This window comes from Octopus bimaculoides, chromosome 23, assembly GCF_001194135.2.
Source record: "Octopus bimaculoides isolate UCB-OBI-ISO-001 chromosome 23, ASM119413v2, whole genome shotgun sequence".
Lineage (NCBI taxonomy): Eukaryota > Metazoa > Mollusca > Cephalopoda > Octopoda > Octopodidae > Octopus > Octopus bimaculoides.
The window spans coordinates 22,080,214-22,094,619 of NC_069003.1; the positions used below are offsets into that span (position 1 = coordinate 22,080,214).

At 38.3% G+C, this 14,406-nt stretch overlaps 1 protein-coding gene across 1 annotated transcript in view; it reads right to left on the reverse strand.

The window, feature by feature from the left end:
- The window catches only part of LOC106877256 (patched domain-containing protein 3-like), a 47,870-nt gene that overhangs the window by 24,242 nt on the left and 9,222 nt on the right, over nt 1–14,406 (reverse strand). The window contains 5 exon segments of the mRNA XM_052975938.1: nt 984–1,156; nt 3,314–3,437; nt 4,080–4,200; nt 6,344–6,426; nt 8,739–8,841. Coding sequence (XP_052831898.1) covers nt 984–1,156; nt 3,314–3,437; nt 4,080–4,200; nt 6,344–6,426; nt 8,739–8,841 — 604 coding nt within the window.

Here is a 14,406-nt window from a genome sequence, read left to right on the forward strand (position 1 = left end):
TACGGGGACGTAAACACACCAGCATCGGTTGTCAAGCGATGTTGGGGACGACGACGTCACAAACACAAACACACACATACATATATACGACGGGCTTCTTTCAGTTTCCGTCTACCAAATCCACTCACAAGGCTTTGGTCGGCCCGAGGCTATAGTAGAAGACACTTGTTCAAGGTGCCACGCAGTGGGAATGAACCCGGAACCATGTGGTTGGTAAGCAAGCTACTTACCACACAGCCACTCCTGGTTGTTGAATATTCACAGAAGGCTATGTATTTTGTCTGACCTCCAGGTCTTACACTAACCATTTCTTCTTCTCAGTCCTTCTTTTATCATCATTTAACATCCATTTTCCATGCTGGCATGGGATGGATGGTGCAACAAGAGCTGGCTAACCAGAGGACTGAGCCATGCTCTACCGTTTGGGTTGTCATGGTTTCTACAACTGGATGCATTTCCTAACACCAACCTTTTTACTATCTTGTCTTGTAATGATATTCACCCGGGAAGGGTTAAGCCAGCTGCTATTGAGTTCACCATGTAAAAGATCCATGCACATCTGTTGGCAGCTGATTCTGCAGTGTGTTAAAGCCATTCCTGGTTCCAGCGATGAACACCAAAGACTTGAAGGCCATGTCCACCTTGACTGACATCTTCAGCTGACCATCTCTCCACTTACACCATCCTAAAGGAGGATCTGGTGCTATTGCCTTCTGGATGAGCTCGTCATGGGGGCATCACAATGTCACCAAACCACCATAGTCTCCTCGTAGTGTAGTGGGTGCTTTTTACATGGTATCAGTACCAATGAGGCCACTGAGTAGCTTGCAAGACAAAGGCCCCCTCGTCTGAGGGGGGGGGGGGGGGAGATTGTTATACCCTGGGAATTCCCCTTCCCCTACCTACTCTCCTCTGTTCAAGTGTTTGCTGTAGATATTAATAATTTGCTCACCTGGAGCCAAATGACAACAACAACAACCTACCGAAGTGGCTCCAATTGCAAAAGCAGTAATGTCACTCAATGTTGTGATAGTGATTGATATGCCTGCATGCTTCATAATGAGACCAATTTGTTCAGGTACAGGACGCTGTTTTTCCAAATTCGAGAGGTTGTTTAGTGCTCCAAGAATCACAAACATGTCATCTATACCAATCCCTGAAACAGTAAAAGGAATATAAATAAAGAACTGTGGAGGCACATGACTTGGTGGTTAGTGCATTGGACTCATGATCATAAGATTGTGGTTTCGATTCCTAGACTGGGCAATGTGTTGTGTTCTTGAGCAAGACACTTCATTTCATTTTGCTTCAGTCCACTCAGCTGGTAAAAATGAGTAATCCTGTGACAGGAAAGCATCCTGTCCAGGGAGGAATATATACACCAGAGAAACCAGTAAACAGGATCTATGCTTCTTACAGATTAATGTGAACTAATCAAATAAATAATTAAGTCTATAAGAAATAATGATGATTGGTTTAATATTGATTTATAGTGTTTAGACAGTAGATAGTTGAGTTACTCCAGCTATACAGAAGTGTCACGAGTGTTCAAACTGGAAAGGTTTTTATCTATATTGCTAATGGAAGAGACTGTAGCTTACTTTAATACAATTTGTTTTTTTTAAATATCATATGATATCTATGATTCATAGGGAAATGCTTATTTATTTTTCTTTTACTTGTTTCCGTCATTTGATTGTAGCCATGCTGGAACACTGTCTTTAATTCTATGTAATGACTTTAAAAACTTCTTTTTTTTAAATCCTCATTTTGCAAAGAATGAAAAGCTGTACAATGAATAATGGTAGGAAGGAGTTCATCAACATATGGAAAGAGTTAAGTGTAGATATCACTCCAAGCATAGCTAATTTATTAAATATAACTCTAATAAATGCAGCCATTGTAGTAAACTTAACAAGAAATTACAGTATATTAATATGCAGCATTAATATAGCCACAGGCGTGGTTGTGTGGTAAGAAGTTTGCTACCCAATCACATGGTTCTGGGTTTAGTCCCACTGCATGGCATCTTGGACAATTGTCTTCTACTATAGCCTCAGGCCAACCAAAGCCTTGAGTGGATTTGGTAGACAGAAACTAAAAGAAGCCCATCGTATATGTGTGTGTGTGTGTGTGTATTTATGTGTGTGTGTGTGTCTTTGTGTCTGTATCTGTCTCCCACCATCACTTGACAACTGATGTTGGTGTGTTTACATCCTTGTTACTTAGCAGTTTGGCAAAAGCATCCGATACAACAAGTACTAGGCTTACAAAGAATAAGTTCCGAGGTCGATTTCTTTGACTTAAAATAAAACCTTTTAAGGCAATGCTCCAGCATGGCTGCAGTCAAATGAGTGGAACAAGAAAAAGAATAAAAGAAAAGTACAATCATCCTCCAATAATCCTTAAAAAATTCTTAACAAAATTACTAAACAGATATACAATTTTATACTGTAGCTTAGTAATTTTATTAATATTGGAATGAGCATTTAAACAGAGAGAATTATACCATATACTACTGGAATAGTCATTTAAACTATAGAGAGGATTATACCAGATGATAGTTTGTCTCCAATTGTTGCATCTATGAATATTAGTGTGGCCTTTATGCAATGAATCTTATCTTTGAACCCACTTTTTTTAATGCATTGTTGTAATAATGAACAACATGGGTAAAATCCTCTCATATGATAAGCTGTATATGCACTTAATAAACTTATTAACTAAGTCTTCAAAGTTTACTGGAGGATGGTTAAAATATGTTAAGATACTGCAAATCTTTGTTAGGTTTACTATAAAAATGGTATTTAGCAAAGCCTAAAATCTAGAGACATATATAACAAATTAACTATGCTAATTTTTAAACCTAACTCTTTGTATATATTGATATCTTCTTCCTAACATCTTTCATTGTACAGCCAGTCATACATCACAAAATATGAGAAATCCATAATAACAACAAAGATTGAATTTCACACGTGTATGTATGGGGGCGGATAGGTAGGTACAGGCATGGCCGTGTGGTTAAGAAGCTCACTTTGCAACCATGTGGTTTCAGGTTCAGTCTAATGTGTATGTGTCTATATACATAGGTCTGCTCAGTCAGAGCTAATTGAGGACTAATTAACAAATGCACACCTGCACATTTTAATTAGAACTCCCTCCTATTCAGCTCTGATTGAACAGACTTATGATCAACAATATTCACATCTACGATCATTCAATTTTGACTTGCCTTCAGAATTACCTGAAGTTGTCTTAGAGTTGATGACCAAAACCAAAATTGAAGAAGGGTTAGTGAGAGAGGACTTACCAAGTAGAAGGAGGGCTAAAACCCTATTTAATGCTCCATAAGTGATGTTGAATAAACCACCAAGTCCAAGAGTAACAAAGAAACCAATTGCAACACACATGATGCCGACGAAAGCCAAACCTAACTGGAATAAAGCACAAACAACAGTTGATATATAATTGGTTTTCAGGTTGATTTTTGTTTTAAGATTCTAGTGGTGCGTGTGTGTAAGTGTGGTGTGGAGGAGATGAAAATGTAGAACCACAAGAAGATAGTCTGTTAGTGTCCATTTCTGTATCTTTCTATATATGGGTATACAAACACACCATCACCGGTTGTCAAGAGGTGGTGGAAGGGAAAAAAAACAGAAACAAAGACATGCACACGCACATATTATGATGGGCTTCTTTTAATTTCTGTCTACTAAATCCACTCATAAGACTTTGGTTGGCCCAAGGCTATAGTAGAAAACACTTGCCCAAGGTGTCATGCAGTGGGAATGAACCCCAAACCTTGTGATTGAGAAGTAAGCTTCCTAGCACACAACCACACCTAAATATATTTGAACAAAGGCTTCTGTGATGTTTGCTCTGTGCTGAGTTGCAGGGACTCCATTTGAAACCCTCACCACCGTAAATAAATCCAGTATATCCACAACCAATGTCACTTCCACTGTTGTGGCACTGTTTTGTTGATTGCGAAGACAGTAAAGAAATAAGGTCACAAGTGTCATAAAGGGGTGTATGTATGAAGGGCAGGGGTATAGGGTATAAATCGAGCAATATACCTTTTGCTCAACGAGGTTACATTTGCCAAGGCAGATTATGATGTAAACACCCATAATACTGTAGCCAATAAACACCAGCAGGGCATCTTCTTCGAATCCAGTACCATATTGGGTGAAATCACTGAAAGAGAAAATGGAATAACAAACTGAATTATGCAATGTGCACTAAACACTAATACAAAAATAAGCAGTGCAGAATGGTAGTATAAAAGTTATCTGATATTCTTTAGAGCAAACATGACAGGGAGAAACTGGAGAAGCCTACCATCCACACACACAGGTATGTATATATATATATATCATCATCATCATCATCGTTTAACGTCCGCTTTCCATGCTAGCATGGGTTGGACGATTTGACTGAGGACTGGTGAAACCAGATGGCTACACCAGGCTCCAATCTGATTTGGCAGAGTTTCTACAGCTGGATGCCCTTCCTAACATATATATAGTCAATTCAATGAGCAAAAAATTCCAAAAATGAATAAAAAACAAAGTGAGAAAAAAAACTATAAGAGGGAAAAACACTTTTTGTTTTTAAACAGACAATCCTTTTTGCAGTGTAGGCCTCTGTCCATGCACGAAGATAAGTGATTTGAACATATCCTGAGTGAGATCCTGGAGTTTGTAATTTTTGCACATACAGTTGACTACTTCGGTGTAGGTGATAAAATCCTCCTCCTCATTTTTTCTTTTAAGTTCCAACACTCCATTCTGGTGTTGAATAATGAACTTCTATCACAAAAAATTTTTGAAAGCAGTTCCATGGTTTCTTGGAAATCAGTCTCACTTGTAACTAAAGTTACAGTAACGATACCTTGCGTAGTAAAAGCCTTATTTTCTGCTCCTCCGACCATGACTTGCACTTGTTCTTAAAAATTCCCCCATATACCTTCCTCCGGATTAAACCTAGTAATACATGTTCAATAAGATTCTTCAGAAATGTATATAAAACAATATGCTGAGCTAACTTAAAGAACACTGAATATATTCATTCCAAATTGGGTGTGTTTACATGATCACATTTACATAATGTGAATAAATTAGTGCTGAGAATTTAAATGGCGCAGGTAATTTTTTTTAGTTCTGGTGCAATAATTAATTATTGGTTGTAAAGTCTGATACCAGCAACAAAATTTTGTAGCCATTTGCCTCATTAAATAGATGTTAAGGTTTTATGACCCTGTAAGAGGCATTTCATTGAACAATTAGGTAGACAAATGTCTGGACATTAGACTTAGATTTTATCGATTTAGAGGTATCAGTCATCACAGTAGCAATCAATCATACACACACACATGTGTATGTGTGAATGGCTGACAAGGAGAATATTTTTCTTGGAAAGAGACAAGGGTTAGCATCAAGAAAATTCTACCCAACTGTAGCCTCATCTGATCCATGCAAGGAAATGTAGACATTAAGATGATGATAATACACACACACACAATGCAATGGATTGAGAGACTCCTTAAGGTGCCTGACAAAAATGGCCTATTGTATCTCCAGTTCTTTACATTCTGAGACCTGGTTTTTTATGACCTAAGTTCATATCCTACAAAAGCTAAACTTTGCCAATCATCCTTGAGGGCCAATAAAATATAATATCAGCCCAGCATGATGGATTGGTGGTGTAAAGTTTTATGTTTACCAGTGAAAGAATCTTGCTGAAAAGCAGAGTTGACTTCAATACCGTTTGAACACAGAATACAAGGGGTTATAACTAAATATCTCAAGCCATCGCTACCCAATATCCTATTAACTCTCACTTTCTCCATACACACTTGCAGCCTCTACCCACTCACCTTCCCTGTCTTTCTGTCCTCAAAGCACCACCCTATTTGCTTCCACCCACTGTTGTATAATACAAGGTAACCGTGTATCTCCACTTGGGCAAGAACCCTGCTCCTGTCCCCTTCTTTCATAGTTTAACCTTTTGTCACCTGGCACAAAGACACCTCTCTGTCTGCTGTAGGTTCACTCAATAGAAGAAGCCTGTCACAAATACATACATATATATACAACAAGATTAAAACCCCACCACTCCAATCTATTAGGATCGTTATCTTGCATGCTATATGGTCATCTCACTAGTGCTGGAGTCACAAAGGAAACATCCAGCTGTAAAAACATATCAGAGCAGACATTGGAGCATGGCATACTCCTCCAACCTGTCAGATCATGGTAAACTGTTCAAACTAAGTTAGCAAAGAAGACAAGATATTAAAAGACGATGATATTAATGATGATTTCTATGATTTACTTACTAAAAGCAATAAGCATACAGTTCTTTGAAGTTTGTTGGATTGGTCCTGAAAAGTTTTGAAAATTCCTGTTCCCACTTCCAAGCCTAAAAGGTATAATAATAATAATAATAATAATAATAATAATAATGATGATGATGATGATGATGATGATGATGATGATGATAATGATGATAAATAATAATAATAATAATAATGATGACAACATCAATAATAAATCTCACTCAGATAGCAAATGTAGAATCTGCAGGAAAGAAAATGAGTGAGTGCAGTAAGCTAGCATAAAAAGAGTATAGGTTTAGACGTGGCTGTGTGGATAAAAGAGTGCACTGGGATGTTAGCCAAGTGTGCGGCTTTGAAATAAAAGGAAAATAGTATGAGCTCAAACCAGAGATTGTGACAGAGAATGAGAATTACAAGATCTTGTGGGACTTACCCATAAAGACTAACCATACTACTGAACCATACTATCCACAAAGACTAACCATACTAACCACACAGATATAATTATAGAGAACAAAATAAACAATACAAAATCATAAACTTTGCAATTCATTATGATGAGTTGATAACAAAAAAAATTTTTTAAGAATAGAAATATCAAGATCTAGCTGAAGAAACTGTGGAAAACTAAGAACAATTATTCCTGTGGTAATTGGTGTGCTTGGTACACCACCCAAAATGCTACCTAAAAGAACAAAAGATGTTAAAATTGAAAACCACATTGTCAACCTGCAGTAAAGTACCATCCTACATTCTGTGAGAATCCTAAGAAAGATTCTTGAGATGTGAGGAAATTTATTTCACCAAACATCAAGAGAATATTCCTGCTAATTAAATTAGCATGTAACAGCTTCATAAAATAATTCTTTCTAGTATAGGTACAAGGCCTGAAATTTTAGGGGAGAGGCGAGTCAATTACATCAACTCCAGTGTCAACTGGTACTTATTTCATTGATGTCAGTGCTTGGCTGGTATCCAGCCTGACAGGACGAAAGGCAAAGTCATCCTTGGCAGAATTTGAACTCAGAATGTAAAACCAGAAGAAATGCTGCTGAACATCTAATTCTGCACACTAATGATTCAGCCAGTTTATCACTTTTATGACAATAATAATAATCCTTTCTGCTATAAGCACAGGGTTTTCTAAGAAATAAAATGCTTATATCAAGTACAATACTTGAGCAGATTTTCAAGAAACTCTATGGGCATTGCGTTATCAGTGAGCAGAAAACACGACTGATGATATGTCGAGATCCAATGTAAGACATCACCTTCAAAAACGTAATAATAAATCTAATTGATTCTAGGGTGAGGGGTTAGGCAGGCAATTACATTGACCCCAGTGCTCAACTTGTACTTATTTTATTGACCCTGGAAGAATAAAATGCAAAATTGACCTCGGTAGAATTTGAGCTCAGAACACGAAGACAAATGAAATGCCACTAAGCATTTTGTCTGGTGTACTCATGATTCTTCTAGCTTCCCACTTTTTCTTTTATTCTTTTACTTGTTTCAGTCATTTGACTGCGGCCATGCTGGAGCACCGCCTTTAGCCGAGCAAATCGACCCCAGGACTTATTCTTTGGAAGCCTAGTACTTATTCTATCGGTCTCTTTTGCCGAACCGCAAAAGAGTTATGGGGACGTAAACACACAACCATCGGTTATCAAGCGATGTTGGGGGGACAAACACAGACACACAAACATACACACACACACACACATATATACGACGGGCTTCTTTCAGTTTCTGTCTACCAAATCCACTCACAAGGCTTTGGTCGGCCTGAGGCTATAGTAGAAGACACTTGCCCAAGGTACCACACGGTGGGAATGAACTCGGAACCATGTGGTTGGTAAGCAAGCTACTTACCACACAGCCACTCCTGTGCCACTTCAATAATAATAATAATACTGATGAGGATGATGATGATAATAATAATAATAAATAATGATAACAACAATAATAACTGTTTCTGGTATTTTACTTTATCGAGTGCAGAGGGATACAAGGCAAACTTGACCTTGGCAAGAATTGAACTTATACAATGATAATTAGTAGAATAATTTTTGTGGAATCTGGCCATCTGTAACACAACTTCCAGTTTCATTCGCAACTCTGGACAGCTGCATTGGAGACTACAAAGCTGTGCCCAGCAGGAAGTGACACAGCAGGAAGTGACACAGTAGGAAGTGACACAGCAGGAAGTGACACAGCAGGTGTTTTGATTGCATCTGCACACTGCAATTCATCCCCACATCTTTGAACAGAGCCTTAAGCTCAATTCATGTATTATATGTGATCCGTGTTCAGCTCATCAGACAGATTTAAAATAACCGATATGTGTGTGTGTGTGTGTGCATATCTGCATAAGCATGTGAATAACTCTACTTACAAAATCAGAATACGGGAACTTCCATTTCATCTTTGTAACTTGGGCACCTGTTATATAACCTGAATCATTTCTTTTAATGTTTGTAAGAAATTGATCTAAATCACTGCAAAGAATACAACACAGTAGTTAAGATAGATGATAATAATAAAAATAATAATAATAATAATAATAATAAAAAGAACACAAAAAAAGAAACAACATGGAAGGAGAGACAGAGACAGGGAGAGAGAGAGAGACAGAGACAGGGAGAGAGAGAGAGATAGAGGCAGGGAGAGAGAGAGAGAGACAGAGACAGGGAGAGAGAGAGAGACAGAGACAGGGAGAGAGAGAAAGACAGAGACAGGGAGAGAGAGAGAGAGAGAGAGACAGAGACAAGGAGAGAGAGACAGACAGAGACAGGGAGAGAGAGAAAGAGAGATAGTGTACAGTCAGTTCGCAAGAGATACAAACACCAAGACAGATACAGAAGACCAGTAGCTATGGATGAGGAGGAGTGATCTGAAGATAGAGACAGAAGAACTTATATACACAGCACAAGAACAAGCATTAAGGACTAACTGTGTGAAGTGCAGAATCAACAACACTACTGGCAGTGACAAATACAGAATATGTGGTAAGAGGGGTAAAATGGTATGACACATCATTAGTGAATGCCCAAAATTGGCACACCATGAATACAAAAGACGGCATGATAATGTGGCAAGAATGGTCCATTGGGAGTTCTGTAGAAACCACAGTCTAAAAAGAGCAAAGATGTGGTATGAGAAAACTCCAGAAGGAGTCACTGAGAATGAAAGTTGCAAAACCCTGTGGGATGTAATGATTCAGTGTGATTACCTGATCAGACATTGGAAACTGGACATTGTTGTAGTAAAAAAAAAACAAAAGAAAGAACATACATGATAATCAACTTAGCATGTCCTGGTGACAACAGGATCAGAGAAAGAAGAAAAACTGAAGAACGACAACGATCTGAAGTGGGAAATAGGAAGGAGAGTAGATGTGGTACCAATAGTAATTGGTACACTTGGAAGTATCAGCACTCAACGACCAACATGGCTGAAAAAGATTGGTACAAATATAAAAGTAGAAGACCTACAAAAATCAGCATTGCTTGGAACTGCAAAAATTCTTCGCAGGGTTCTTGAAGCATGATCAGTAAACAAGAGTCACCTTAGTCTGCTGGCTGTGGACAGCTGACACTTTCCATCATACACAGCAAAATAAGCTGAGAGTTTTCATCAAATAACAAAAATAACAATACTCATCATCATCATCACCGTTTAACATCCGCTTTCCATGCTAGCATGGGTTGGATGATTTGACTGAGGACTGGTGAAACCCGATGGCTACACCAGGCTCCAATCTGATTTGGCAGAGTTTCTACAGCTGGATGCCCTTCCTAACGCCCACCACTCCAAGAGTGTAGTGGGTGCTTTTATGTGTCACCGGCACGAAGGCCAGTCAGGCGACACTGGCAATGGCCATGCTCAAAATGGTGTATTTTATGTGCCACCAGCACAAGAGCCAGTCCAGGGGCACTGGCAATGATCTCGCTCGAAAGTCCTTACACATGCAGCGGGCACAAGTGCCAGAAAGGCGATGCTGGGCACAGGTAATAATAATAATCCTTTTTACTATAAGCACAAGGCCTGAAATTTTGGGTGAGAGGACTAGTTGATTACACCAGTCCCAGAGTTTCACTGGTACTTAATTTATCAACCCCGAAGGGATGAAAGGTAAAGCCAACCTCGGTAAATGCAGGGTCTTGCTGATAAACTGAGATCAATGTTAAGCAGTTGACTTAGTGGGTTAAACATTTCATTTTCTGACAAAACCTTGCTTGAAAATCTAATCCCCCCTCTTTTATTTTTCAGGTAAATAGCAAACTGATTTGACAACAGAAAGTCATGGAACAGAATCATTCTGCCATTGTTGTTTTGGCATGCACTGGGTACACTGCCAATAACATTTTTAAGTTGACAAAACTTCCAAAAGCAACAGTTGGTCATATGTATAAACAGTTTAAAGAGGGAAAGATTGATAGAAAAGAACACAAGACTCAAAGAGATTCCAAGTGAAATCCAAAGTTACTCGACTGAAGCCAACCTATCCACATCCATGACAACTCATGCAAAGAAATGCAATGCTCCCTTTTCATGGTGTCCAGAGCTGTGAACAGGAACCTTGGCATGACTAGCTATGTTTGATGATGTGTCATCTCCTAACAGCCATGACCAAAGCAATCAGAGCTGAGAGATGCCCAAAACTTCTGTCATTCATCAAGCATCAAGGTGCAAGAAAAACTCATGTTTGTGGATGAGAAGAAGTTCACTGTGGACACTGAGGTGAATCACAGAAATTCTTGAGTGATTGTATACAACCCTTCTGATGTCCCCCCTGTGTTTGAGACTAAGAATCTTGCCTCTGTGATAGCATTTGGTGTCACGGTAAGTGATGGAAGTGTCATGGATCCACACTTCATTGAGTCTGGTTTGAAGATCAGCACAAAAGAGTATCTGGACATCCTGAAGAACTCTCTGTTACCTTGGATGGAGCAGAAGTTTGTGCTTGACAATGTGGTGCTTGTCCAGGATTCTGCACCATACCATGGGTCAAAAGCAACTCAGGCCTTCCTTGATGAGAAGGTGCCATTTTGTGTGAAGGCCAACATCTGACCCAGTAATAGCCCAGATTTTAACCTTTTCAATTACTTTCAAGTGAAGGTGAATTATTTTTTTTTTATTTTAAGCTTTTGTAACTTCTGAAACTTTTAAACTTCAACTTCAAAATTTTATAAACTTTAAATCTTTAAAACCTGAAACCTTAAAACTCTGAAGCCTTTGAATTTTCTTGAGATTCTTTGAGAAATTTTCAGATTTTAGGAACTGTTCTAGAAACATTTTCTTCAAAGGTTTTTTGAAGTTTGTGAAATTTATTAAGTGTTTAAAAACTTTTTCTTTAAGCGCTTATTTCTTTAAGTAATTGTTTCTTTAAGTGTCTTTTTTTTTTTGCTGAAATTTCTTAAAAAGGAAGGCAAAAAAAATTTTTTTTCAATTTTCACCTTTACTTGTCTTGCTCTTAACTTTGCTTAATTTATTCAGTTACAGTATTTCATCCACCTCCTTTACCTTCTTAATTTCTCCTACTAATGGCATTACCCTGTTGTTTTTCTAAACTATACCATAACCATGTTGCCAGAGATACACCAGCACAGACTGGAGGGTACCCATCTAGTTGGATGTATCCAGACTTAAAAACCAGACTGAAAAAAAATAAGGGGGTTGATTTGTCTGACAAAACCAGTGGTTCCCAACCAGGGTCCATATAAGATTTTGTTAAAATTTATATGCAATAAATTGCTGATAGTTCCACAGGCACATATGTGACTGTGTGGTAAGAAGTGTGTTTCTCAACCACATGGTTCTGGGTTCAGTCTCACTGTGTGGCACCTTGTGAGTGGATTTGGTAGACAGAAACTGAAAGAAGCCAATCATATATATATATAGGGTGGGGAAGCAAAACTCAGAATATTTTGGAAGCCTTATTTTTCATATATTCCTAAGCGTAAATACTAAAACATTGTTTTCTATTTCAGGGTAGAGGTATATAGAGTTAATTTAAGCAGAAATTCCAGTCATATAATCTAACATGTCCACTTAGGAAGCCAAGAGACAATGCATTGCAGATTTGCTTCATGCTGAGGTTGCAGTTAGATGTATTGCTCAGACTGTTGGGGCCTCTGTGAGCACTGACTACAACATTAAGAACCGAATGCTGGATACTGGAGGCATCAAGAGAAAGCAAGGAAGTGGAGACATAAATAAAAAAACGGGATAATGCATTTTTTAAATCTCTCAAAGGCAAAATTTTGAAAGACCCAACAACATCCTTGACAAAACTGTCCATGGACATGAAGGTTGATTCAAAGACCATCAGAAATGCTGTACACACTGATTTACTTTTGGGATCATACATGAGGACCCCAAGACACTTATTAACTCATGCAATGAAAGCCAAAAGGCATTAAAGGGTCAAAAAAGTGTTGCGATACTTGAAGCACAATGGACAAACCATCAAAATCTTTTCAGATGAAAATATCTTCACCATTGATTCTGTTTTAAAACACCGCAATAATCAATACATTGCTAAGATGCCTTCTGAAGTAAAGGGCGTCTTTAGGACCAAGACCCCAGCTCAAGTCACGATACAGGGAGTCATGGTGTCTGACGGAAAAAAGATGCCTCTCCATTTTGTCAAGTCTGGGTAAAAGATGGGAGCGGACGTTTATTATAAAGTCCTGCGGTATAAGGTTTTTGCCTTGGCTGAAGTCTAACTAACCCAACGGTAAGTATGTGTGGATCCAAGATGGTTCTCCTGCTCATACAGCAAAATGTAGAAATTCTGTGAAGACAACTTCACTGACTTTTGACCTGCCAGCTTCTAGATTTTTTCCATCCCAGACTTGAACTCCCTGGACTATGCCGTACGGTGAAAATTGGAGCACTCTACCAACAGAACTTGGCATCCAAGTTTTGATCATTTCAAGCAAATCCTGAGGGAAGAGTGAGACAATATGTCTGAGTACTTCATCATGAAGAATTGTGATGCCTTCACGTGGCATGTGAACGCTGTGGTGGACAATGAAGGTAGATATATTGAATAAGTTGTCTCTTTATACGCCTATATACTTGTGTTAAAATTATATTTATGTTAAGTTGCTGTTTGTTGTGATATAAACAATTTGGTGAATTACCTATTATTTTCCAAGTTTTGCTTCCCCACCCAGTATGTGTGTATGTGTATGTGTGTGTGTGTGTGTGTGTGTGTGTGTGTGTGTGCGTGCGCATGTGCATGTATTTGTGTGTCTGTGTGTGTCTGTGTTTGTCTCTCTGCCATCACTAGCCAACTGATGCTGGTGTGTTTATGTCCCTGTAACTTAGCGGCTTGGCAAAAGAGACGAATACAATAAGTACTAGGCTTACAAAGAATAAGTCCTGGAGTCGATTTCTTTGACTAAAACCCTTTAAGGTGGTGCTGCAGCATGGCCACAGTCAAATGACTGAAACAAGTAAAAGAATAAAGGAATACACAAAATATTTCAATTCTTTTATACAATAACTAGTAATATCTAATTATAAAAATATGTGAGTTAAGTTAGAGGTTATAATAACCGTCTAAGAGATACTTGTATCCAATGAATCCACTGGTGTGTTACCTATATTTAATCATAAGCATTGGTATTAATGCTCATAAATGATAGGTAATGCCAAAAATAAACCAAAGTTTATTAATATTCAAGGAAAGCAGAAAATGGAGATACACTTGATGAATAACAATTGAGGATTTCATACATATATATATGTGTGTGTGTGTGTGTGTGTGTGTGTGTGTGTGTGTGTGTGTCTATATATATCTTTACTCTTTTACTTGTTTCAGTCGTTTGACTGCGGCCAAGCTGGAGGACCGCCTTTAGTCGAGCAAATTGACCCCAGGACTTAGTCTTTGTAAGCCTAGTACTTATTCTATCAGTCTTTTTTGCTGAACTGCTAAGTTACGGGGACGTAAACACACCACCATCAGTTGTCAAGTGATGTTGGGGGGACAAACACAGACACACAAACATACACACACACACACACACACATATATGTATATATATATACAT